Source organism: Acomys russatus, chromosome 13 (assembly GCF_903995435.1).
Source record: "Acomys russatus chromosome 13, mAcoRus1.1, whole genome shotgun sequence".
NCBI classification, from domain to species: domain Eukaryota; kingdom Metazoa; phylum Chordata; class Mammalia; order Rodentia; family Muridae; genus Acomys; species Acomys russatus.
Window position 1 is genome coordinate 38,822,982 of NC_067149.1, and position 26,742 is coordinate 38,849,723.

Below are 26,742 nucleotides of genomic sequence, written 5' to 3' on the forward strand. Positions count from 1 at the left end.
GCACCTCCTACATTAATTAGCCATCAAGAAACTGCCCCAGGACATGCTCACAGGCCAGTCTGATGGAAAAAAATCAACTGAGGCTTCCTTCTCCCAGATGTCTCAACATTACCAGCAGGTTAGCCATTGCAGCATGCATTACCTTGTAGGTCTGGGATATGAAAGACCACCACAGTTTTCCCTGGATCTCAGTAATGGTGAGGGCAAACATGGGTCCTTCTGCAGAATGAAACAAAATCCATTTTCTCTTCCATTTCATAGATTCTGAACCTCATGTCATTTGTAATGCACGTCTACAACCACTCCTCCTTGTTTATAAGAAACACACACACACTCAAACACACACAGACACACACACACACACACACACACTTTAGCACCCCTTGTCTCTCTCTTATGTAGACTGATATAGGGACATTGGGCCAACTCATATTTTAGAGGAGATTCTATCCATATTATGGTCTTGAACACTGCTGTATCATAAAGACCATTATAGAACAGATATATAGGGAGCATTATTCATCCCATTACAAGCTCTGATTTCCTTTTCTGATATTCAGCTCTATCATAAAATATTATAATAGGTAACCATAGGGAGTTGTATACCTTAGATGCTCCTTTGTCCTGGCCATGATGTTGTATCATTTAGCACAATGGCAAACTTCATATTGCACTTATAACCCAAATGTCCATGCTCTCTTTTTGGATCCTCATCATGGGTTTGTTCTTGGTGTTGGGTGTTCATTTGTTTAATGGGGTGTCCTCGATCACTCACAACCTAATCCTTGGAGAAATGGTTTCTCATTGGACCTGGAACTAAGCTGGCAGCCAGCAAGCCCTGGTGATCCTTCTGTCACTGGCTACAACAGCACAGTGGCTATAGACACCTGACCATGTTATCCTTTTACAAGCTCATTTGTATATGTGTGTAAACACATAATCAGAAAATATATATGTAACTGAAAATGTTAATATCCCAGTTCTTATACAAGAAATAAAGAGGTGCTGGGGATTTGAATTCATGTCTTCGAGTTTGCTCAACAAAAGTTCTCACATGGTAAAAATCCCATCTTGTATCAAAAGTGTACATTTTAAGAATATTTAAATGAATAAGGGCTTGAAAAGGAAAGTATTATCTGTGGAATGTCTTCCAGACACACTGCTGAGCATCTCATACTGGCTTTTTATACATTAGAAAAAAATTAACACAAGAAATATTTTAAATTCAATCAGAGCAGAAATGTACATTAAGTGAATTATTTTGCTTACTTTTAATGATGTATAATTTTTTAAAAATTACCATTTTTGAAGTTATTATTTATTGACTACAATTTACTGTTAAGTGGAAACCAAAATAACAATTGCTACCATGAGTATTGCAGTCACAGTTAGCAGCAGAGTTATATTAAAACATACCTTTGTCTCTGAAAATTAATAAATGGATTTTTCTGTTACTTAGAGGAAAGTTTAGAACAAAAAGACTTCAGAGAGATCAAAAATAGAGTCATGCAAAGGAAGAGACAGTTTGTCTTCCTCTAGCCCGCAGAGATGACCTACAATGACATGAAGAGGACACTACAGGCCACCATACTAGCAATAGAATTAGCTCCTAATGTCTTTGCTCAGGACAGGAAGGAATCCTGCTTAATTCTGGCCTTCTCTTGTCTTCTTCAGGTAGCGCTGGCACCCCAGTGATGTTTAACAAAAACGGGGATGCTCCTGGGCGGTATGACATTTTCCAATACCAGACAACAAACACAAGCAACCCTGGTTATCGTCTCATTGGACAGTGGACAGATGAACTTCAGCTCAATGTAAGTTCTGATTGCTCTTCTCCTTCCCTGGTATGGTAATAATTAAGGTATTAATTATCACTAAGATGAGTGTTTCCTATTTATATGCTTTTGCACATATACAATTAATCTTGCAATTTGTTCCAGGCTTCATGGGGGGCTGATAACCATCCATACAATAATACTGTAATAATAATTATAATAATTATGGAATTATGTGCCCTGGCTTTTTAGTTCCTTTTACATTTATTTATTAAGGTGGTAAGGACAATACATGCATGTAGAGATCAGGTAACAATTTGCAGGAGTCAGTCATCTCTTCATGCTATGTGGATATCTGAGATTAAATTCAAGTCTTCAAGGACGGCAGCAAATGCCTTTACCATCTTCAGGACCTGGCATTCAGTTTGTACTCTAGCTCTCATTTCTGGGAAATCATTCATTTAATTTTATTCATACATGTAATGAGTTACTTGTTAACACTAGATTCTTTGTGGATGTGACTGTTACCTCTTCCTTTCTCATTTGATAGTAATAAATTCCGTGTAATGATTTCAATGTCATTCTGTTTTAAACTACTATTTCCTGAATTATCACCTTATACTAACATTTTTTGTAGTCTCTCCATCTTTCTGTGGAATGTGACCTTGACTGAGCAGCTACTTCCTTCTACAGGATCATGTCAATGTCCCAATTAAAGACAGAACATTCATTCCTATGTCATCTTTATGTCCTCTTTGGTTTTTGAATGGGTTGACTGAGATACATGCACGCTTTGGCTGGAGTGACTATGAGCATTACCATCTGCTTTACTCAGTCTCTGACTCAGATATTGACTTTATCGAGGCAGAGCTTTTCAGGCATCCAGAGAATCATTTGACTGAACACCTGAGTGTTCTATAGTCCAGTCATGCTGACACAAAGTTGATCATCAGTCAATACCCAAGACAATCCCTTCTGTCTCTTAATGAAAGAGAGAAATTATGACTATGGCCTCCCTCAGTCTGTCTCTCAGGGGGCACCGCAGTAATTAATGAAATAGAGGATGACACACACAAGGTGGCCCTCTTTTGGTGTTATGAGTAGCACAAATATTATCTTCTAGGAAGAAAGCTACAGACTCAAGGCTGAAAAGTGTAGGAAACTCACATCAGAGACAAAAGTAATAGATGACTTAAAGCGGGAGGGGAATGGGAGGATGAAAATGATGTGTATTTGGCAGTTTCTTTAAAAAAAGAAAAAGAAGACTATGAATATAGGAATTGGTGAAAGCACTACTGGCTGATTATCTAACTCACATATTCTCTGTGTTGAGCGTAGTGTTGAGCTCCATCCCTCCCTTAAGGACTGCTGTCCAAATGGCTGTGTTCCAGAGTCTAAGAATGATGGAGCCAATTAGCATATGCCAGGTATGGCTAAGGACAAATGCAAAGAAGCAGCTGAAATTGTGCCAAATCCAAGACACATCAAACTTATAGTCAAAAGCAGAAAAATAAAAACAAAAGGAAAAAATCTCTTAGATGGTAAATCCAAGATTTAGTGGTGAAAAGTTAAAATCAAGTTTATAAAGAATCAAACTTATAATTCTAGAATTTGATAAATTGAGGCAAGAGACCAGGCAGTCTGAGGCCAGCCTGGGCTATTATAGTCAGACTCTTGTCTCAGAAACCTAAGAAATAATAATAATAATAATAATAATAATAATAATAATAATAATAATAATAATAATAATAATAAATAACAATAATAATATCAAAAGCAAAGTAATTTGGGCTACCTAACTCTTCTTCTTTGATGTCACCAGTACAAATTCAGTCAGCCAAGATTAAAGGCATGTAGTCAAAACCTGTAGTATGGTGACAGATGCAAAAATTATTATACTGAGGAGTGGGGATTAATTGGTTTATTAGTCTTTCTCAGCATATGTTTCAACATCAATGTTAAGTTTTTATCAGGTGTCACCTTTCCATGTACATAAGAATTCTTACAATGCTCTTATCAGCTGGAGTATGATCTGGAAGTCCCTAGGCATGCTCATTTTGTTTTATTTGAATAGATCCCCATCAGAACTGTATGCATTGGCCATTCAGCAAGTGGTTATTCTCTTGTTTCTTATATATGCTTCTGATGATATGAGAGGCAGTAGGTAGGTACAGAGTGGAGATAAAACAAATGCAATCCCACATCTCACACAACTGACCACCAGGCATACAGCTATAAGCTCCACAATTAAATAAACATGCCTGTAGATTTTCCAGTGTGTGATTGAGAGATGGTAGGAGAGAAGATAAAGGAAGTGGGAAGGGAGGAATCTATGGAACGGGAAGCCAATAAATGTGAGAAATATGAGTGGCAAGGCAGATCAAAAGGCTTAGAAAAAGATAGTGAAACAACTTCAGAACATGCGAGAAGAGGTCAGAAGAGATATCAGACTGACATGGAGTCATATTAACAGAGTTCCTTCTACACCATGAGAAAATTGCTTACTTTTGCTTTGATAATTTGAAATCCACTGAGAGGCAAAACAAACAATCAAAAAAAGCAAAAAACAAAACAAAACAAAACAAAAAAAAACCCTCAAAGATGTGACTACAAGGAAAGAAAATAAAAAACAATTTTAAATTCATTTTAATGTTTTAAAAATAAAAATCTCGTTGAAAGGATAGGAAGATAGCTTGGTGGATTAGAGTCCTAGCTTCACAAAAAAAAAAAAAAAAAAAAAAAAAAAAAGGACTGAGTTCAATCCCCAGCACCTACATGAAAAATGGATGCAGAGGCATGTATTTGTAATCTCAGTGCTGGAAAACCTGAAACAGGAGGATCCCCGGGACTCACTGGCCAGACAGCCTAGTATAATGGGTGAATCCCAAGTTCTAGTGAGAGATTCTATCTCAAAGAGCAAGGTAGACATCTCCTGAGGTAGAATGTGCCATTTGACCTACACACACACACACACACACACACACACACACACACACACACACACACACACACACCTCTTTCATTACTGGACAGACAATGAATTGGAGAGGGAAAAACGGAATTGGCAAAACCAAGTAAGAATCTTTTGCTGTGATCAGAACAGGATAGGGGAGGACTTAGCTAAGCCAATCTCAAATTTCACTGTTTATCAGAGCCTTCTGGAAGCTCATAAAATCTAGAAAGTGAGGCCCATGCCCTGAGGTTGATTCATTAGGTCTGAAGTTTACACAGAACCAAATGTTTGCCTTTCCAAGATGTCCCCCCAGGGAGTGCTGATGGGCTCCTGAGAATTCCTGCCTGAGAACTCTCTTTCACCATGGAAACAAAGCTAGACAAGTTGGTGGATATTATTCCTTGGATGGGTTCGTGGCTTCCAGCGGTCTTTAGAAGAGAAAGGATGCTCAGAGTGGGAGGGATGAAATCAAGAATGACATTTATTTGGATTTTGTTTTGGGTTTTCCAGACAGGGTTTCTCTGTGTAGCCTTGGCTGTCTTGGACTTGCTTTGTAGACCAGGCTGGCCTCAAACTCACTTGTCTCTGCCTCCCAAGTGCTGGGATTAAAGGCGTGCGCCACCACATTTTAACATGTGGGACTTCCCAGATCTGTAAGAGTGAGATGGGCGTGGAGAATGGTACAAAGATATAGCCACATTAAAAAGTCCCTGATTTCTCATCTATAAATGGCTTCAAAATACAGTAGGAAAGAAACTAAGAACAAGAAGGACTCCCCGTGCCTTGAATATCTCATTAAACATGACACCATTCTTTCCTACTACTCCGCACAGACCCAAGTTTATGATAGGGTATCCAATAGCTGGAGGGTTGAGTCATCCAGATTCTTAGGGGTTTTGCTAGGCTCTGGGAGGAAGATTGGAACTCACTAACCTGGCATTAAATGAGCAGTTTTTAATTATATTTTATGACACCAAGAGTAATGTGCTAGAGTGAGTGAGTTGGTCACCCAAATCTCGAATGGATGTCCTACTTTGCTCTGGGGCTTCATGAAAGTGTAAGGATGGATGACTGAGGTGCACATAAGGCCATTTTGACTGGAATGGCAAATGATAAATTCAGTTGAGATGGCCACTGAGTTAAGTTGTCCTGATAGGACGTCACTATATGGAAGGCTTTCATTGTTAGAGTGAATTTAGCCATTTGAAGCAGGTGATAAAAATAAAAAGTAATTCTAGTACCCACACTGAACCTCACCCTGCAAACCTGGAGATTCAGAGCCATGGTCCAGCTGTCCCGTTTTGTGACTGGTCTCTTGCCTAACCTAATTCGTCCTCATTGTCCCTTTTGTGATGACTATTGTGATTCAATTTTTTTAACAACTAGAGTGGAATTTGAGCAAGCATTCCTGTAGGTTCACTTTCTTGTTTTCAGGGGAACAAAGCAAAGCATTTGAAGTAATGGTTCTACTTCTCATTTACAAGGACTCAAGGGTCCTCTTTCAATCCCTAGCTGCATCTTTTCTAGCAAATGAAATTTTAGGAGTGCTTCCTTTGAGGTCAGTAATTGCAAATTAGTTTCTGAGCCAATGAAGTTTTCAGTTTTCAGCAGCCCAGTGCTGTAGACCAGGCTCCCAGGATGTAGCCTTGCTGAATGTGGGTCCCTAGCAGTGTGCCATCTATTACATAGCATCTCATATCCCCTTCCAACCAGAATTGTAGCTCTGAGATTCTATTCTCCTGTAGCTTAATAAGAGATGACTACATGGCACCATGCTAGAGTATTTCTGCATGAACAAAAAACAACAAAATTCTACAGAAGGGAATTGGACAAAGAAAATCATTTACTTGGCCATTGAGAAATTCCTATAGGAACAAAATTGACTCAATTGCTTCTCTTTCTATTGTACTATCAAGAGAATCCATGAAATAACTGCAGGATAAAGAAGCCACAAGTTCTGGGTCAGGCAATGACAGCCCATGAGATGCTAGGATAACCAAGGTTGCGTCCCTGTATTTTGAGAGCACAGAAAGCAATGAGTACTTTTCAATATGCAAAGTGCACTTTAGGATGCATAGCTGCTGCTTAAGGAAACATTTCAGAATGTTATATTTGATCAGTATCTTGAACGGTCAGTAGTATTTTCCTTAAAAGACATAAATTAAAAATAACTGACAATGAGTAATGCATTATTGTTTCAAAATTGAAATAGATATCAAGAAAAAGAAAGAAATAGAATATGTGTACTTAAACCTTATCTATACCTATAGTTAAAGCACTGTGCAGGCTATTCATTATAGAAACAAAAGTGATTGTTTTTGCCTTAGTACATTCATTTTAGTAGCTATTTACATTCTGTAATGTTAACAGTGGAAAGAAGATTACAAAGGAACAGTTCCTAACCCCACTCTGGAACTCAGCGTTCTTCCCTTTTTTAAACGTGCTTTTCTTTTTTAAAGTATCAGCTGTAATTTATCTGGAATTAGTAGAAAAATCAGACATGCCCAAACTGCTAATATGCATATAGCTAAAATTCAAATAACAAAACATTAAAGTTTTCTTGTTGTTGTTTTCTTTTCTTTTCTTTTTTTTTTTTTTTTTAAAGATTTACTATTTTGATTTTGTATACATGAGTTTGAGTTGCATGCACCACAGACAGAAGAAATGAGGGTCAGATCCCTTGGAACTGGAGACACAGATTAAACAGAAATCAAGCTAAGGTCTTTTAGAAGAGCTTGAGACACTCTTAACCAGCAGCCATCTCTCCAGCTGCCTTCAGTGCTCATCTTAATGGACAATGACCAAAAATATTTGATTCTCTTAGCGAGGAGGCCAAGAAAATCTTGCTGAGCCTTGTGTAAATGAATCAAGTTATCATAAGATGATCTGTTCATTGCTACAGAAGGATAGCTTGGGGAGGTGCAAAGCACTTAATAGTTGGATATTCAAAAGTCCAACAGTTGAAACCAGTTTCATGTTTTATGTGTGATAATATGCCAAGCATTGTGGATTTCTTAATTACTACATAAATGTATGGAGAATGAAGATAGGATGTTTTTCAGCACCCATGCCTCCTTCTAGCCTTTGTTTCTTTATAGATGGTTTGCAAGTTCGAGGGTAGCAACATATTCAGTGTAAGTTAAACTGTGTGGCCATGGTGGTGCTGAAGGACATTCAGACAAGGCTGTCCACAGACAAACCCTCTGTATGGCTACTGCCTTGTCTGGGTCATCAACATGATATTCCCATGAATAGCAAATGAACACAACCCCAGGAGCTCAGGGAGCTTGTGCGTGAAGCTATAGTGTATAACTTCCTAGGGAGAGAAACCAAACTTACAAAAGAGAAACTAGATCTGTGTCATACTGTTTGAGCCTTAAGACGTCCTTCACTGGAAGCTGCTTTAATGCTCTATGGTCTCTGCCGTTATCATCACATTGGAAGAATTTAAATAAGATAGGGTTCATTTACAATCTTACCCACCATGGCAATCTACAAAGAAACAGCAATCAGAGTGTGGTGAGAAACACCTGTATCTCCAATACTTAGGGATGTTCTGGAATTCAAGGCCAGACTGAGCTACACTGGCACATCCCTTATTTAAAATGAAGGTGAGGGTCCAGTGAGGTGGTGCAGCTGGAACATGTGCTTGCTTTCACCAGGGGGAAGTATTAAGGTAGGGGAGAGCTGATGACATGAGTTCAGTCACTAGACCCCCAGAGAGTACCAACTCCTGAGAGTTGACCTCTGACCCCCACATGCATTTTTATTGGCATGGGGCACACTCAAACATTAATTAACTAATTAAGTAAATTTCCAACTAATGGGCTAGATGTAGCTTAATGGCAGAATGTTTGTACGTTATGCTCAAGAGGTCTGGCAATGTTAGGCTGAGCGGAAAAGAAACAATAAGCCATCTTTCATTAGGCATAAATTTTCATGGCACTAATTAAAAATTAATCTCTAAGTTTCAATTTTGTTAAATACTGAATTCTTCACACTTGTTAGAATTTTAACTGTCACAGACATTTAAAGACACAAGAATAACTGAATTCCTAAATTACCATAAAATTAGGCATCACATAGTCAATACTCACCTCTACCCTCCTATAAAACATCTAATCCTTCTGTTGTTTGATAATTGCAACAGTAAAATGTTTATTAAAAATCTAATTACAACCACTTTGTAAAGTAATTGAACAACATAGAATAACAGCCATACGTAGACCCACGTTGGCAGAAAGAAAAACATGTAAGTTGTCAAAATACAGAGAGCATCTGCTCACTTGGAGAAGACCCAAGTTTAGTTCCCAGCAGTCAGGTCAGGTGGTTCACAAGTTCCAGCTGCAGAGGCCCCATCACCTGCTGCTGGCCTCCATAGTCTCTGCCCTTAGATGTACATAGACATATTAAAAAAAAAAAAAAAAACTATCACTTCTTCAACTTCAGTTTGAAGACATTTAATGAACTCAGCTTGTTGCTTTGCCATCATTAATAGCTCTTTTCTTTTTAACTTGCTGTGCCATTTGTGAGTCAATAGTCTCTTGCAATTTTTGAGATGTTGTGTAACAAACTCTTCCTGGGCAGACACAACATACAGGTCTACTCAGCCCAGAATGGGAATCTACGACAGACGAAAGCAGGGACTACATCAGTGTCTAGTTTTTTTCCAGAATCTTCCACGTGTTTGTCTTCCTGCACATGTGACATTTTGGTGACCTTTTGTTTACCACCTGAGGTTCATGGAGCACCCTCTTTCCTGTTGGAGTAGTATTTCAAGTTAGAGGGAATGCCACTATTAAGGGGGGCATGCAGACAAGAGAAGGTGAACTGCTGGGTGGATATAAGTTCCGATTCTATTGTTAGTAGCTTTAAATCCGAGTTCCTGTCATAGATCCTGGACACAGTCACTGAATTAAACACAAGTAACATACTTGAAACACAGTAAATATTCAGAACTCCTTAGCCACTATAGCAACAAAGACAATAATAATGGAGCAATTTTAGTTCTTCACACGATCTGTTATTCTTCAGTACAGGTTAATTTCTAGTGCTAAACTAATGACTTTTCCTCATAATGCGCCATTTAGCCACATCCTTAGCATATGGAAATATCTAATTAAATATTAAGTGATGGGGAGATAAAAACTATTTTTATACAAATTAAGGTTAATTTTAACCTTATCATCCTGATGACAAGGTTAACTAAAAATTCAACATTATTTAGGAATTAAGCATGAGTCAGTTAAGGATTTAAGAACTTGATTTACAGATGAGCAGGTTGTGCACAACTTTAATCCCAGCATTCGGGAAGCAGAAGCAGACGGATCTCTGTTACAATAGAGGCCAGCTTGGTCTACACAGAGAGTTCCAGGCCAGACACAGCTGCATAGGTAGATTTACCACTTAGGGTCCATGCCTCCTCTAAGAGCTGCTGTGATCTTTAAATGATAAAGCAGAAAGAAAAGAAGAAAATGGAGAAAATAACTGGTTGGGATTTTGCTCCCATTGATTTTTACTTCTGAAAACTTGATGGTGGCTGTTTGAGAACATAAGATGGAGTTATTGCTCTTGAGGCATCAGGTCAAGTGCAGGAGACATTGGGTACTTCTGCTTCCAGTGGATGCACTAATAAGGATGGGGCACCATTGTATATCCTGCTTTCCTATCTTCCCTCTCATGCTGTTTAGAGGACAAATGAAACTAGAGAGAATTGAGGGCTACAAAGATCTGGTCTATAGTCATGCCTCTGCCAAGTTGTTAGCTCTTTGGACCTTCATGTAAAAGTGTGCTCTGAAAGGATGGCAGTTAACTCTCCACCAGCATAGCAGGAGATACTTGCATGTATCAGCATGTCTGAACTGAAAATGTACAAGAGATAATTACACATCTCAGTATCGACGGTTCTGCATTTGCCAGCTAACCCCACATGACAAACCCCAAGCTGAACATAGAAGGTATGTTTACACATTAATGACTTAGCATTATATTGAAAATAAATGTATATATTTTTGTCTTCTCTGAAATCTCACCTCCAGCAATAGTATACTTTATTCTTTCACAACAAGAACTGGCTAGGTCAAAACCACAGCCTCTTCTGTTAGACTTCCATAGAGTTTTGAGTTCTATTATTTTTTTTCACATCCGAGAACTTTTATTGGACACAGCTGGGAGCCAGCCCCAGCAAGCAGTAGCACTCTCCTGGCTGGTCAGGGCTGAGGGGGAGGGTGGCTCCATCCAGGACGTCTCAGCAACAGGAATCCCACAAGGCAACACTCTACTAATGATTACTATATAGTTGGGACCCAGGGCTGCTCCACAGATGCATGAATAGGTCAAATCTTTTATAACTAAGTGTCCAGTGAAGAGAAAAATGACAACTCTATTTCATCCTTATACACAGAGCACTTTAGGGTGATGGGTCGGGTAGCCAGAAGCTGGCATCCTCACTGGTCAGGGGCCTGGATGGGAGATGAGTGGGCCCAGATGGCCACAGCACAGGGCAGCAGGGACCAGGCTGGGGTAACAGACAATGGGCACTAGGACACTGCGCATTTACAAGAACAACTCCTGAGGGGGCAGCTGCCTGTGCATGTGTGTCAGGCTGTTCGTTCTGGAATGAGGAGGGGTGGCCTTTACATCCTATTCTGTGACTGGTGGTGGAAAAGGACTACTTTGTGGAGAGGGTTAGGGTCAAGATGAGACCGTAGAGGCGGAGCACCTCTGCGAAGATGAGGATCAGGAAGGATCATATCCAGGAACAGCCATGGCTGCTGGGCAGTGCCCCAAACACCAGCATCCCCCAAGATACCAATGGCAAAGCCAGCAGCCAGGCCACTCAGCCTCACACTCAGGCCAACACCCAGCTGAAGCAAACTCCTGTAGAGGGTGATGCCATCAGTCAGGGAGTTAGCGATAAGTACTGCCACCACCAGGCCGTAGATGGCGATGATCCCAGCCATAACTAATGGGATGATGGACTTTATGATCAGCTCTGGCCTCATGACGGATATGGTAGCAATGCCATTGCCGCTCTTGGCTTTGCCATAGGCGGCTCCCATGGTGCTCAAGGACGTGGCACACGTCACGCCTGTCACAGCAAAAAATGAAGCGTAGTCGGGGTTGTTCTTGATGTTAGCCATGTCTGCAAGCGGGAGAGAGCAAGGTCAGCAGGAGGCGGTGGGGCTAAGATGGCAGGAGAGCCAGCGGGTGAGCGAGCAGGCCAGCGAAGAGAGGCAGTGGATGCGGGAAGGCGACCCAGCCACTCAGGCGCTGCGCTCTAAATACCAGCTCCGCAGAGCAAAATGGCGGCCGCAGTCGCGTCACTTGAGTTCTCTTACTATCATGGACCCTAGCACTCCTTCCAACCTCTTACCCAACTCACTCAATTTACTTCAACAGAATCCCCATGCCTTTCACACGTATAGAATTATGTTCATACAAACTATACTGCAAGTGCATGCTTCTTCCTTTTACTAACTTGGCTTGAGCATATGTTTTCCTTTTTATTTATAGTCTCAGGAAATCGGTTTCCAGAAAACCAACAGTAATATATCAATAGAGTTAATGACCTAAAGCACCCATAAGTGGGTAATGATAGTTTTTATAGAGGGTCAATAGCTGCAGTCCGAAAGAGAAGGATACCTTCACAGAAACAGTAACTCTGTTTGCAAATGTCTTTGTGCCTGTTACAAAACATGTTAGAAATGAAAGAGACAGCTTTTTCCTTGGTGTGTCAGCATCTCTCCTTGTAAGCAATGGTCTATAGCTGGGCTCTTTCTCTGTGTGTCTGGAAGATTAATAGTATTTATAATTATAAATATGGCTCCACAAACACGTGAATTACAGAACCCTGAACCCCCATAAATTCTTGTTTGCATGGTAGGTAGGCATTCAAGCAAATCACTTCATATTTATTAATATACTCTGAGCTCTGCAGGGAAATTGTTGCGTTTCATTACTATTTGCATCTTAAGTGCGGGCAAAGTATATATGAAAAAAAGAGGAAATAAAATGGATGGGTTTAAAGAGCTCAGATAGTCTATCAAGAATACATCCTAGTTATTGCCAATCCAAAACTGTGAAATGAAAAAAATGTGGAATTTATGTGCCCTCCCTCAGACTCCTTTGCTTCCAGAAAGCTAAAACGTCTAGAATGATCTTATTGTATTTATATTAAAATATAGGAGATACACCCTAGTGGATGGAGGGGAACACCAACCCACCCACAAAATTTCAACACAAAATTTACCTGCAAGAGGTACACGAATAAAGATAGGGCAGAAATTGAAGTAATATCCAATCAATGCCTGGCTCAACCTGAGTCTCACCCGATGGGAGAGAGACAACCCCTGACACTACTATTGATACTCTAATATGCTCACAGACAGGATGTCCTCTGAGACAGCATGGGGAGCAGCATGGGGATGGGGACACTGTCTCTGTCAAGGACCCCAGTTTGCACTTTTTGATTACTACCGCCTGGAGGGGCTGCCTTGCCAGGCCACAGGGGAACAGGATATGCTCAGTCCTGGTGTGACTTGATGAGCTGAGTAGGAGGAGCTCCCCGGAGGAATAGGGGATGGGTAAGAGGGAAGAAGAGTGATTTGAACCTATAATCCACAGGGCTTAGCTTATTGTTTTGAAGCCTATGATGACCTAAGTGTTGGAACGTACTGCTCACTGCATGGTGTTGAGGAAGCAAAGAGAAAGAGTACAGAGTGGAGCCAGGGCACCAGTATCTTTTCCAAATCTCACCACAATCACCTAGAACATCCTATCAGAACACACATCTTAAACCAGCTCAGCACAATTTAGTTATATGGTACTGGTTCAATCTTCTAGAGTCTGATACTAGAAAGTTTATTTAAGACATATTTAAGTACAGTACAACTTTGGACAATATTTCCCTGGTAACAATTATCTCAATTCCATGTGCACTATAAATCTTAAGGCATGAATACATCAAACTCCTTTGCAAAGTATATGTCATCTTCACTATGATGATTCTTAAGGATCTAGGATCTGGTGTGACATAAGTTATATAGATAGCATAGAGGTCAGCAGGCTATAAAGTACATGCAGCACCTCCCCTATGGACAGTGTCTTAGATATAGTCTCCATTGCTGTGATAAAATAACATGACCAAAAGCAAGTTGGAGAGGAAAGGTTTCTTTGCCTTATATTTCCATGTCCCTGTAGTCTACCATTGAAGAAACTCAAAACAGTAACTCAAACAGGAAAGGAAACTGGAGGCAAGAGGTGATACAGTATCCACAGAGTGATGCTTACTGTCTTGCTCCCTCTAGCTTGCTCAGCCTTCTTTCTTATAGAAAGTAAAACCAGTGGCTCTGGGATGGCACCATCCACCATGAGCTGGGCCTTCCCCCATCAATTACTAATTAGAAAAATGTCTTACCTCTGGATCTTATGAAGGTATTTTCCCAACTCAGGTTCTTTCCTTTCAAATTACTCTAGCTTGTGTCAAGTTGACCTAAAACTAGCCAGGACAGATGTGATATATTGATTAACAGGAAATGCTCAGTATAAGGGTCTATGGAGGAAGAATTTGGGATAAATATAATAGCCTGCATGATTTGGGTGTGGCCCAGTCCTATAGATAGCACGGATCACCAGGCTATTAACAATCCAGCCTTCTGTGTGGAAAACATGTCTACACATGCCCTTTGTTGAAGAAACAAGCATGTGAAATTAACAGCCCTGATTTCTCTAGGGTTTATCTGTGAGCATGAGGACTTGGTGCTCACTGCACAACCCCTACCACTTATGTTTTAAAAATGAAGGCAAGTCATTTAAGTCTCTAGGACTACCATTTTGCAAGTGAGTTAAGAATCCCTCCTCATGCTAAGAATGTATGAGATTTATGTTCCTATCTCTTATATGGGTTTCTTGTGCCTGTGATTAAAAGCAAACAAAAACTATTTTGAGCGACACACCTCTGGTGACTTTAAGCACAACAGAGTCTAGAGCTCAGAGATGGTTCAGTACTTAAGATAACTTGCAGGTCTTCTAGAGGACCTGGATTTTGTTCCCTCACTCCACATGGTGCTTTGTACTGCCCATACCTCGATTTCCAGTGTATCTTCCATCTTCAGGCCTCTGTGATACCAGGCAAGTGTGTTGCAGGTACAAAATACCAACAGACTCATTACCTTGACTTTCTAGATGTCAAAAACCCACCAACAACCTTCTAACTGGGCTAAAAGCCTCACATCACCAAGATATCATTCCTTTCTCCAAGCCCTCAGGAGAGTCCTGATTCTTCCCTTGGATGAAACAATTCAACTCCTTGTAGTTCCGGCTCTGATGTCCTTGAGTCTCTGTGGGTAACCATATCCATATCCTAGAAGCAGAATTGACACCTTAGATTATGACTCTATCCTTTATCCCCAAAGCCAGCAAGGACAGGTCAAGACTCTGTAAGCATCCTGATCTTTTTGCTTTTTCATGTGTCAACACATTCTATTTTTTATGAATGTAAATTTGAAGTATATTGTATCTGTTTGTTTCCTTCTGTGGGACTGTGCATGTATGTATAGTGCTCCTGGGGCCCAGAAGAAAGGGCCCTGAGGCTGAGTTATAGGTGGTTGTGAGCTGTCTGATGTGGGTTCTGAGAACTGAACTTAGGTTGTCTGTAAAAGCATTATGCTCTTATTCACTGAGCCATCTGGCGAACTCCTTTTGGCACATTTCTTTAACCTGTCTACCATGTCACACATTTTATAAAGTCTATGAGATTTAACTGGGTAACTGAGGTTAACCTCTCTAATTTTAAAGCCTGTAGCTTCATTTAAAAATCCTTCTTGCCGTGTCATACTCTATGTTTTAAGGTTTCAGAAATTAGCAAGTAGATGTCTTTGTTGAGGGTTGGTAGAGGTGGGCTCTTTTGCAGCCAGTCATTCTTCTCTATACTGAATAACGTTCCTTTCCTGGGAAGATAAGCACATCCATATTGGACTTCCATTATTCTTACTTTCAGAGTAATTATTGCTCTGGATGCAGATAAAAATTTTATGAAATTTTGTGTGAACATAAGTGGTGTCAAGTTGAGATAGTCTCCTTGTTAGAAAGTCTAGAAGAGAAAAGATCAAGTGAAATAAAGAAATGGGATCCCATTGACTTAAGGGCACGTGTCCAAGAGTATATATAAATTAACAAGACAAGATGTTAATGAAAGAAGTCACCACAAGAAACTTAGCTGAGCTCCAGGAGACACTTCTCCTCATCTCCATCTGTTTCTTAGGCTTCTTTCTCCAGAAAATAATACTGTCTTCCCAACTGAGTGGAATTCCCTGAAAAGTGAGATGTGAGACTGAAAAGTTTGATCAGAATATGGAAGGTACACTAATCTATGAATGTAAACATAAGAACTGATGTCACAGTTCATTACTAGGACCAGTTAGCACAATAGTATTAGGTTCTCTGTTAGGGCCTATGACTTCAGGAATATGGCCCCTGAGAGGGTATCTATGTTCCAGTAGAGGGCCCCCCACCCATGCAGTCAACTCTAAATGTACTCATTGGCTTACAAAAAGACCAACAACAACAACAACAAAACACCATAGATGTCCCTCAACCAAAGAATGGGCAAAGAGACTGTGGTATGTTTACACAATGGAATACTATTCAGCTATCAAAAACAAGGAAGTCTTGAAATTTTCAGGCAAATGGATGGAACTAGATCATCCTGAAAGAGGTAACCCAGACCCAGAAAGATACACATGGTATGTACTCACTTATAAGAGGATATTAGCCCAACATAGATGTCCTCTGAGAGACTCTACCCAGCAGGGGATCAGGACAGATACTAGGACTCCCAGCTGGACTCTGGGCAAAGTGCTGAGAGTTTCATGGGGCATATAAAGAACCAGATGGGTGAGGAGCTTCACAAGAAGACCTTCAAGCTCAGGTGATCTGGACCCAGGGGGTCCTGCATAAACTGATACACTAACCAAGGACATTGTATGCAGTAAAACCTAGACCCCCTGTTCAGATAGCTGATGGCCAGCTCATTCTCCACTTTGAGGGGACTGCCTCTGACATGAACTCTGGTACCTGCAATTTGATCACTGCCCCTTGGCTAGGCTGCCTTGTGGGTACACAGAGGAAGGGAATGCAGGCTACCCTGATGAGACCTAATAGGCTGATGTCAGAAGGTGGAGGAGGATTCCCCCCTCCCATCAGAGGTCTAGAGAATGGGAATATGGTGGAAGAGGAAGGGATGGTGGGAATGGGAAGATACAAATGTAGAGATAAAAGTCAGGATGCAATGTGAATAAATTATAATAAAAAATAAAAATAAAAAAACAAAGTACATAAAGTTGGGAGGGAAAAATGGTTGGCATAGAGGAGGGAAAGAGTATATTTGATCAAAATTCACTGTTGTGCTCTGAGAGGCTCCACTCAGCCACAGTTAAAAATAACATACACAGATGCTGAGACTCACAGCCAAACATTGGACAAAGCATAAGGAGTCTTGTGAAAAGTGGGATGGGTGGGGAGGATAAAAGAACCTAGAAGTGACAGGAGCACCACAAGAAGACCAACATAACCAACTAACCAGGGCTCAGAGGGACTTGTGGAGTCCAAAGCAAAGACCATGCATGGACTGGACCTACTACACAGATGTAACCAATGGGAAGGTCAGGCTTCATGTGGGTCACCTAGTAGGGAAGTGGGGCCTGTCTCTGCCATGGACTCTGTTGCCTGCTTTTTTATCACTTTCCTCCTGGTGGCACTGCCTTGTGAGGCCACAGGGGAAGAGGATGTACTCAGTCCTGATGCTATTTGATAAGCTGGGGTGGGTGAGCAGGGGGCACCCCTTTTCTGATGAATAGGGGTTAAGGGAAGAAAGCAGGAGGGTGGAACTTGGAGGAGAGGATAGAGGAGGCTACAATCAGGATGTAAAGTGAATAAATAAATTAATTTTTAAAAATAAATTCTCAAATAATAAAACAATGAGTCATACTTTTCAGTCTTTTCTCATGTCACCTTCTCTGATCCCATGATTTCTTCTTGTGTATAGTGTGATAATTTTGTGGTTAATATTGAATTATATTTCTCACTTCGCCTCACACCAGTTAATGTCACTGATTGTCACTTAAGACTCCACATTCCTGAGTAATTTTCTTCCATTGCATTCAAATGAAAGAGAATAATAATTAAGAAAAAGATAGCCTCAACTTCAGCCTTCTGGCCCAGTATATCTGACATACAAATGTATGGGGCAGGAACTATTGAGTATTTCCTTACCCTATTCATTGCTCAATTTACTAAGACAAAATACCACTGTGGCAGAGTCTCAACAGCATCTCAGGAGAGAGAAAATAGAGTCACTTGTTTTTCTGACTTGAGATATAGATTACGGGCTGTTCTTCAGTGCAGGTGTTTTGACCAGAAGTAGAGAAGGTATGCTATATTTCAGCTTATGATCATAAAAGAATGTGTTTGAAATAAGTTTTTGGAAAATCAGTTTTCTGAGCATAGGGAATTTCCCATTTCAGTAACTACAAGATATTTACAAGATATTTACTCTTTAAAAATACTTCTTTTGCCCAAGAATGGGGTAGCTTAATTGTTAAATATTCAAGGGAGTTACTTAAACAAATCATCAAATTATTTGTAGTTTTATCTTTTTGGGAAAAATACCTTGGAATAGTCAAATCACAGTATTGACAATTTGAGCTTTTTTGACCCATATAAGTAGGTTAGTTGTTTTGGGGCAGATGACTGTATCAGAATCTTCTAGAAAATAGTCTAGAAAAGTCTATTGTTACAGAATTAACCTTAATAGAGATTTATGGTAAGCAGAGAACTGTGTATTAGCTACTCTTCCTGTTACTTGACCAAATGCCTCACAAAAAATAGCTTAAGAAAGGAAAGGTTTACTTTGGGCCATGGCTCCAGAGATGTAGTCTGTCACAATTGGGAAGGTGAGGCAGAAGGCTAGGCCCACCGTGGCTGAATCCTATGCCAACTGCTACCTGTCAAGAAGTAACCTAGAAGCAGAAAAAGCCTTAACCACAACCAAAGAGAAACTATAGCTCTCAAGAAAACCACTTGTCACCTACATCATTCAACAAGACCCCACTTCCCGAAGGCTCTATGAATAAGCACAACAGTGCCTCCAGCTGGGAACCAACTGTTCAAACACATGAGCCTTTGGGGGACATTCCACAGAATAACCATGGCAAGCTGCTGGATACCACTACTTCTAGCCATATATACAGGTAATTTTTATTTAAATGTCACAGGGCTTAATAATATTCTATTACGCTTTCACTTTCAAAGCCAAATGCAGCAGCTTCTGAGCGAGGGCTCATCCTTGTCTGTTTTTAATGCTTAGGTACGCTAGAGCAGATGCTCCCAGGGCCTGCCTCTGTATAAGTGACTGGGCCCGTGTCCAAAATGTGGGCTATCTGGGTTTATTTTTCCAGGCATTCTTACTGGAATCCCCATGTCTATTCCATCCCTTCAGATAGGGACTTGAGTCTAGTAGGGTTTTTTGTTTGTTTGTTTGTTTGTTTGCTGTGTGTATGTGTGTATGTGTGGGTGTGTGTGTTCAGATGATATCTTCATGAGTTCATCTGTACTCTTCGTTAAAAAAAAAAAGCCTCACAGCTGGGCTTGTAGACTGTTGATGTTCCCTCATGAATGAGGAGCTGGGAGGGCCCAGGGACCCACACCCAAATGTCTACTTCCTAACCAAATATTTACAATGTTTCCCTAATTGCATGTCACTTCAGGGAGGAGGTAAAAGGATACAGGCTGCAAAGGATGAGGGAAGGGCATTCATCCATATGGCTATCGGGGAGTCATGCTTTATTTTCCCTCTAGCCAACTTCAGAATGGCTACCTTAAGGTCACCTCCTCTGTTCTGTAGGTGAGACAAAATAAACATATTGGCTCCCCCAGAGAGAACTCTGTCAGAATTGTGCCTCAGTTTATCCTTCGGACCTTGGTGGAGATGTAGATGTTGTTTATATCTTCTTTAGGGAAGGGACTTTGGTAACACCTCCTCCAGTCACCCCCAATTCAAACATCTGAATGTAAATATCCTATTTGTGCACATTCATAAATCTGTTTTACATTCATGGAAATGAGTGCTGGCCCGTGGTAATTTCACAGCTGGATAGTAAATTTCCTATTGTTGAGTGAAGAAGTAGGCTAAGTGAGCTTTTGATACTAAAGCTTACATGTTCCCATTAGGCTGATTGTGAAGCCCAAGGAGAAACCACTGTCCTATTTGTTCTGGCAAGACAGAGAGAGGTCTGGGGGAGGGCCTTGGGAGCATCTCCTATCCATATACATTGTATTCTAAAGGCACTTGCTCGCACAGCTTCTGGCCAGCCACATGCACATTCTGTACGGCTTGTTCAATTAACACTCTCCTGTTTACACATGGTGGGAACAGGCAATCACTCTAAACAGCCTTCCTAGAGAATGACAGCAAGAAAGAAGTAACAAGGTCAGAACAAGGAAGCAAAAGGGATGGGCTTGGGGAAATATAAAGGCTGAGATTCTCATTATTGCAAATGTGTTCTTGATAGATTGGGTGGTGATTCTGTGATGGAGCCTTTGAGGAGCATGGATGAGTCAGAAGGGCCTCTGTCTTAGCTGACAATGTGACACATCATGCTCTCCACATGAGCTTGAACACACTGATGCCTAGGCATTAGAACACTAAGTGGCATCTTGAAATGAGCTGAATTCTTTCCGCTGAGCTAGCATTGAAGTTAGGAAATAGTCAGTTATGTGATCAGGCTCTGTGTTTCTGGGTAGTTAATTTTTTTTCCATTAACCTTGGCTATAAATCAGGAATCAAGCAACAGTGCCATGTTAGGTGTCATGTGTGTGACAGAAGAAGAGGCAGGACCCACAGCAGTGTCTCTCTCTCTCTCTCTCTCTCTCTCTCTCTCTCTCTCTCTCTCTCTCTCTCTCTCTCTCCCTCTCTCCCTCTCTCTCTCTCTCTCTCTCTCTCTCTCTCTCTCTCTCTCTCTCACACACACACACACACACACACACACACATCACTGTTATTCTTACATAAACAAGTATCATTGCTACTTGAGGCAGCAGTCATAAAAGGAGATTTGAACAGGAAACTAAACCGACTTCCTTTGTATGTGGTACCTGACAGCTCTATGTCTAAACGATTGACAATCTCACAGCTACCTTGCAGCTTCCAATGTCTAGCATCTTATTAGACTCTAGAGTGCACAAGACCCTTTTGATAACAGTATAACGATGAAAAGTTGTCTGCTGTAGGCGTCTGCTTTGTATCTAAATTTATTTTTTTGAATAGCATAAGTATGGCGGATCACTACAAGTTTGAGGTCAGCCTGGTATACAATGTGAGTCTAGGACAGCCAATGCTACACAGAGAAACCTCGTCTTGAAAAAAAAAAATCAGAAGTATGGTACTTGGTGACATCATTTTGCAAAAGAAAATTGTCATTGATCATTCCAGTCAAATCTGCTTTTCTTGGCTTCTCCTTTCTGAAAGGTAGAGAGAAACTTAGTAAAGGTTTGTTGACAGGTGTGTGCTAGCATTCACATGCAGTGGCCACAGGGCAACTGTTCAAATCATGGGTTTTAGAGTGAGAAAAAATGGTTCAGTATGCACCATGAAATTGGCTGCTTACTGACTCTGTCTTTTACACTACCCCTCACACCTTCAGTCTACATAGCTATATAAAGGGATTGATAATGTCCCATCATCACCAAACTGTACTGACGACATTAGCAAGTGGGGTTGACAGACTTGATTATTGTTGCTATTTTTCTTTCTGTATATGCAAACAGCACCTTTGTGCATATGGACGTCTGTGTCCATGTGTGTGCGTGCCTGCAAGTGCCTATGTATAGAAGCTGGAAGCCAAGCTATTGTGTTACTATTTACCCTGCTTTCTGAGACAGAGTTTCTCACTGAACCTGTTCTGGAAATTTGATGGGGCAGCTGCCCACAAAGGCCCTGGGATCTACTTGTCTCTGCCTCCCTAGTGCTGGGATTATAAATATGCCTGATCTTTTACATTGATTCTGGGGATTGAACTCTGATCCTCACACTTGCCCAACAAGTGTGTTGCTTACTGTACCATCTCCTGTGAGTTGCTGCTACTTTTTCTGAAATATATATGGATCACATCACTCCCTGTGCCTGTCCTATCATATGGTGGTGGACACCAGTCCCCACTCGCTGCCTTCTCTTCTTACCCCACTACCTTGTTTTATTGTCCACATCATGCTATTGTTTTTGCATTTTTGTCTCATGGGCCTTCTTGAGTGTTTCATCTGCAGCTTCCTCTCCGACTCTTCTGTATCTTCTACACATTTCTATGTACATGACCCCTGCTATATTACTGTGAGCACTCTCATCTAGAACACCTCCTTCCTTAACCTCCCTGATATATCCCCTCCCTCTAGCTGTATTGACATTGCTTCTCTAACTCCTCCCAGAAAATTCTCCACAGCACTGCATCTGCAAGGACCTATCATAGAGTTAGGCACCATATGAATTGTTGAGAATGAAGTTTTGTGGCTGTGAAAATTCAGATCCCTCCTTTAGAACCAAGTTTACTTTCACAGAGAACACTGCAATTAGGATTAGAGATGACAGAATACCCAGAACAGGATGTCTGGCTGCCATTAGCACAAAAATTCTCAGAACCTCAGAGTTCTGAACAGTAGCAACAGGATGCAGGAAGTGTTCTTCAGACTGAGATTGAGAAGGCATTAGCCAGTCTTCACCTGCCCTTCCTCATTTTGTGTATTTCTGAAACATTGCAGTGTGTGTGTGTGTGTGTGTGTGTGTGTGTGTGTGTGTGTGTGTGTGTGTATGTGTGTGTGTGTGTGTGTCCACAATCATTATTTTCAACCAAGAAGACACAGGTACATGGCTTAAGGGAACAGATTTAATTGTCTGTGTTGAATGACTTCTTCAAGAAGGCACTGTCTGCCAGCTGGATGTCTTTAGAATGTTCCCATGTCCTCTCTCTCTCTCTCTCTCTCTCTCTCTCTCTCTCTCTCTCTCTCTCTCTCTCTCTCTTGCTCTGTGTGTGTGTGGGGGGGGGTCTTTTGTTTGTTTTCCTCTTTGCTGTGATCCGTACAAAGAAAATTCATCTATATTTTTCTAAGATGTAAGCCTTTGGAAACTTAACCCTAATATCCCATATCCCTTTTCCATTAATTTCTCAGGAGATTGCTAATTTCCCTCCTCATTCCCACCAAAGCTCAAATCTTCTGATCAAAAGGTAAAGAATAATATGGACATGCCTTAGCACACATCCTTCTCTACTGTGGTTTAGAAAAGGTACGTTGGGGACTAAAGGTAAAGAGTCAGCCTTTGGCTTGGCTCCATACACCTTCCCTTTCCCACATGTCACAAAAGACGATGTCATTAATATGAAAATAAAGTACCACTCTCCATGCTGAAGCAATGAGAACCCTGCCTTCCTTGCTTAACTGTTGTGCTTACACGACCCTCGTGGCCACACTTCTTTTTTCTGCTCACCAAACCTCACACTGACAGGATGTTGAGTAAACATGAAATTGCAGCCTTATTCTTTTCCATGCCTGCTAGGGAGAAATCTGGAGAACCACTGACCTGCAGAAAGACCATATGTTTCTGCCCCTCTTGGTAGATGTCTCTCGTGCTGATCAGTGGGCTCTGCTTCCTCGGCCCTGGTGCAGCGGGAAAGATCCTGACTGGGCAATTGCTCATAGCATTAAAGTTTTATGTTGGCCAATGTATCAAGGAGATGTGTGTGTTTTCAGCTAAGAGATGAATGGGAAGAGTTTTGTAAAGGAGGGGGAAAAATGAAGTATGGGATCTTGCCAGGCTAATGATCTCGCTTTCACCAAGAGGATTTGATTCTAAACATTTAATAATTAGTAAGTTCTGGAGAGAGTTAAGAGGTATAGCCATCAGCTCTAGCTGGAGGAGGGTCCTGCAAGTCATCTATTGAACTTACCCCATAGACAGGTGGACCCTGGGCCAGCTGGGAATATTCCAGGGGAAGCTGTGCAGGGAAGGGATTTCAGAGCCTTCTTCACCATAAACTTAACAGGAAGGATTTTACTGTCTCAGTATTCACAATGTCGCTTGTAGACAAAATAGGTTGTCTAAATTCAGCCTGATTTCCTCAGGCATCCAGGGGCCTAGACACCTTTAAGCAGAAAGTGATTGGTTTTTTGTTTTGTTTTGTTTTGTTGTTGTTGTTGTTGTTGTTGTCTGTTTGGTTGTTTAGTTTCCCCCCCCTTATCCTGTAAAACTTTTATCAGTGTCCCTAAAATATGGCCATGGTGCAGATCAGAAGTCAACACACAGTCTTTGGAGTCCAACAAGCTTCTCTGTACATTGATGAATCTTTGTATAAGGAAAAGATATCAGCACTGCCTTTTACCCACATTTCCCCTGAAAAAGCACAATCTGTATGTAGGAAATGGTCCTAGCAAACATGTAAGGAAAGAGACCAATGAGGCCAGAAAACAAAAGGCCCCTTTAGAGTATCTAGATCAGCCTAAGTATTGTGGGAAAATAGTTAGTGGATGTGCCCTACAGCCCCATGCCTTAGTGTATTGAGGCCCTGGGGACAATCTCCACAGCACTCATACCAACATTATCACAAAGCACCCTCAGGCAGAGTTGCAGTGACATGTCAATAGTTGATGATGAATAGCTCAACAAGTACTGAGTATGTATATCAGGTGACAACCAAAGTGTGCTGAAGAGACATGAGTGGTCCACATATGATAGCCTCCTAATCCTAGATGTGTTTCCATCTTGGAGAGTATGTTGTTTACTCAGAAGAGTGTATTCCATGTCTAACTCACAGGGCTTTCTGTGTGAAAGCGGGAGGGAGTGAGGAATGGGAGGATACAAGGGATAAGATAACAATTGAGATGTAATCTGAATAAATTAATTAAATAAAATTTAAAAATATTTAAAAATTAAAAAAAATAATGCATAACATTTTCCACCTCCCACTTTAGGTCCGACACAATGCAATCTGTTAGTTTGCTTAGCCCTCATCACTCATTCACTAGGTAGGTGCTATTGCTCACTTTTCGAATAAGGAACTCATGGTCCCCAATGGCTTTCTAGGTGAGATCTTTCAGATAATAAGTTGGGATAAGGAATGAATCCAATAGACTGGCTCAATATTCTGCATTCACAACAGCTCTGAATAGTCCCAAGGATTATCCCTATGAACAAAAGAGGAACTATTGGCTAAAAGAATGTTTATGCCCCCATAAATGTTAACTAAGTCTAACCTTTATTTTTACTTTACCACTTAGGTAATTTATGCGATGCCAGGAAGAGATCTAACAAATAAACGACTTGACATTTTTCTTCATTTAGACCCTGCCCATTCATTTGCAGTGCACAATGGTGCTCACATGTGTCAGCCACAGATGCAGTCATCAGTCAAGTGAGGTGACTGAAGGTCTCCTGTGTGCAAGAGCTTTGTTCTCAGAGCTTCTGGGAGTCTCAGAGAGAGTGAGATAGACAGCCCCATTCATCACAGAGGCTAACCAGGCAGGACAGATGCTCAGAATTACCCACTTAAGTGGCAGAAATGAAAACTAAGTATGCGCATGTCAGCCAGGCCATGCAAGGTATCAGAGCTGGGTTCTTCCACCTCCAGCCCTCACATTTCCCAGCACTAACTGATGCAAATACAGAGCTAGTCCAACAACTTGGGAAAAGACACTCACAAGGAGGGTGAGAGTGGGAGTAAATGTGAGTCCTGTACCAACAACACTTACACAGCTAAAATAAAACTGCTGTCCTTTTTGGTTTTGTTTGCTATGGTAAAATACCCTGACAAAAGCAACGTAGGGGAGGAGGGGCTTATTTATCGGATACATACAGCTCTGTGTGATGGGAAAGTCACAGACTTGAGGGAAGCAATCACATTATACCTGTAGTCAAAAGCAGATGTCAGTGAATTAGCATGCATGCTGCTGCTCAGCATGGTCACCTTTATCTACTCCAGGATCCCAAGTCCAGCAGATAATTCCACCCATGGCGGGCTGGTCTTTCTATATCAATTAACATAAAAATCATCTCTCAGGACCTTTTCCAAGGCCTTCCTTTGACACAGACTTACCCTTAGGCCAACTGGTACAGACATCTTTTTTTTCAACTGAGGTTCCCTCTTCCCAGATGACTTGTATCAAATTGACAAAAACCAAGGAGCACAGATAGGGAAGGCAAGAATGCAGCAAAACCAAGCTAACTTGGTTCTGCTAACCAAATTACTCAAGTTTGGGGAGATTGAACAGTTTAAGCGAAGTGGGGGAGCTTTACAAAATGTCATGACCACAGCAAGGGTGATTGGAATGGCGATGACACTTAGGCAGGCTCTTCTGCTTATTTGCATGCCCTTATCAGAATATGGGTTTGGTTGTCATATTTCCTTCTCTGCTCTCCACCTTCTGGAATCCACTCATTTAGAAAGGTTTTGTGAATTCAAGTGACACTACATGCTGGCGAGGATGTGGAGAGAGAGGAACACTCCTTCATTGCTGGTGGGAATGCAAACTAGTACAGCCACTTTGGAAATCTATCTGGCCCTATCTCAGAAAACTGGGAATAGGGCTTCATCAAGACCCAGCTATCCCACTCCTTGGAATATACCCAGAAGATGCTCCAGCACACAACAAGAAAATTTGCTCATCCTGTTCATAGCAGCCTTGTTCATAATAGCCAGAACATGGAAACAGCCTAAGTGTCCCTCAGTAGAAGAATGGATAAAGAAACTGTGGTACATATACACTATGGAATACTACTCAGCTATTAAAAACAAGGAATTCCCGAAATTTGTGGACAAATGGATTGAGCTAGAAATGATCATAATGAGTGAGTTAACCCAGAAGCAGAAGACTCAAATGGTATATACTCACTTATATCTGCATACTAGCCCAAGGGGCATGTCCCACGAAAGCCTTCACTTACCAGGAAACTGGGACAGAGGGGAGGACATCCTA

General features: G+C 41.1%; 1 protein-coding gene and 1 pseudogene across 4 annotated transcripts in view; one reads left to right on the top strand and one right to left on the bottom strand.

Moving 5' to 3' along the window:
• The window catches only part of Grm7 (glutamate metabotropic receptor 7), a 901,188-nt gene that overhangs the window by 629,776 nt on the left and 244,670 nt on the right, over nt 1-26,742 (top strand). For all 4 annotated transcript variants that reach the window (XM_051155023.1, XM_051155025.1, XM_051155024.1 and 1 more), the window contains exon 7: nt 1,675-1,814. In XM_051155023.1, coding sequence (XP_051010980.1) covers nt 1,675-1,814 — 140 coding nt within the window. The remainder of the gene's footprint in view (nt 1-1,674; nt 1,815-26,742) is intronic.
• Nucleotides 11,042-11,870, bottom strand: LOC127197251 (V-type proton ATPase 16 kDa proteolipid subunit c-like; annotated as a pseudogene).